The sequence below is a fragment of the Geospiza fortis genome, unplaced genomic scaffold, assembly GCF_000277835.1.
Source record: "Geospiza fortis unplaced genomic scaffold, GeoFor_1.0 scaffold720, whole genome shotgun sequence".
Classification (NCBI taxonomy): Eukaryota; Metazoa; Chordata; class Aves; order Passeriformes; family Thraupidae; genus Geospiza; species Geospiza fortis.
Window position 1 is genome coordinate 4,197 of NW_005055052.1, and position 1,155 is coordinate 5,351.

General features: G+C 59.4%; 1 protein-coding gene across 1 annotated transcript in view; it reads left to right on the forward strand.

Annotated features, from left to right (window-relative positions):
* Positions 1-1,155, forward strand: part of NAGK (N-acetylglucosamine kinase) — a gene marked incomplete at its 5' end in the record, with an annotated part of 9,847 nt that overhangs the window by 3,810 nt on the left and 4,882 nt on the right. The window contains 2 exons of the mRNA XM_031065692.1: positions 115-227; positions 778-999. Coding sequence (XP_030921552.1) covers positions 115-227; positions 778-999 — 335 coding nt within the window. The remainder of the gene's footprint in view (positions 1-114; positions 228-777; positions 1,000-1,155) is intronic.

Genomic DNA, 1,155 nt, shown 5'->3' on the forward strand with positions numbered 1-1,155 from the left:
ATCCATCCATCCATCCATCCATCCATCCATCCATCCATCCACCCATCCATCCATCATCCATCCATCCATCCATCCATCCATGGCTGACCCCGTTCCCCATCCCGTCATTCCCAGCGTACTGGATCGCTCACCAGGCTGTCAAGATGGTCTTTGACTGCATGGACAACCTGGAGGTGCCGCCCCACGACGTCGCCTACGTCAGGCAGGCCATGTTTGACTACTTCCAGGTGCTGCCGGCGCTTTTGGGTTGTTTGGGATGGGTTTTGGGGTTCTTGGGGTGTTTGGGATGGGTTTTGGGGTTCTGAGGGGGTTTGGAATGGGTGTTGGGGTCTTGGAATGGCTTTGAGATGTGTTTGGAGGGATCTGGGATGGGTTTTGGGTTCTTGATGGGCTTTGGGATGGGTATCAGGTTGCTTGGGGTGGTTTGGGGTGGGTTTTGGGGTCTAGAGGGGCTTTGGGATGGGTGTTGGGGTTCTGGGAGGGTTTGGGATGGGTTTTGAGGGATCTGGGGTGGGTATCAGGGTCTTGGGGGGCTTTGGGATGGGTGTTGGGGTCTTGAGGGGCTTTGGGATGGGGATCCGGCATCTTGGGGAGTTGGGGTGGGTTTTGGGGGTCTAGAGGGGCTTTGGGATGGGCGTTGGGGTGCAGGGGTGGCCCTGAGCCGTGTTTTGGGGTCCTGGGGGGCCCGGGGTCGCTCCCAGCCGTACCCAGGGACACTGGGGTGCCCAGGAGGGTCCCCAAGGCTCACCCGTGGCCCCGCTGCCCCCGACCCCACAGATCTCGGACAGGATGGGGCTCCTCACCCACCTCTACCGCACCTTCGAGAAGTCCAAATTTGCGGGATTTTGCCAGAAACTGGCGGAGGGTAGGGAAACCCCTTCCCAGGGAATGACCCCATTGTCCCTGTCACCTGTCAGTCCCTGTCCGTTTGTCCTGCCCCCTGTTTGTCCCCATCCCCATTGTCCCTATCCCATTTGTCCTGTCGTCCTTCCCATCCCTGTCCCCCTTTTCCCCGTCCCCCTTTTCCCTGTGGCCCCATTATCCCTGTCCCCTTGTCTCTATCCTTGTTTGTCTCTGTCCCCTTGTCCCTGTCCCCTTATCCCCGTTCCCCTTGTCCCTGTCCCCTTATCCCTGTCCCCATTTGTCCCTGTCCCC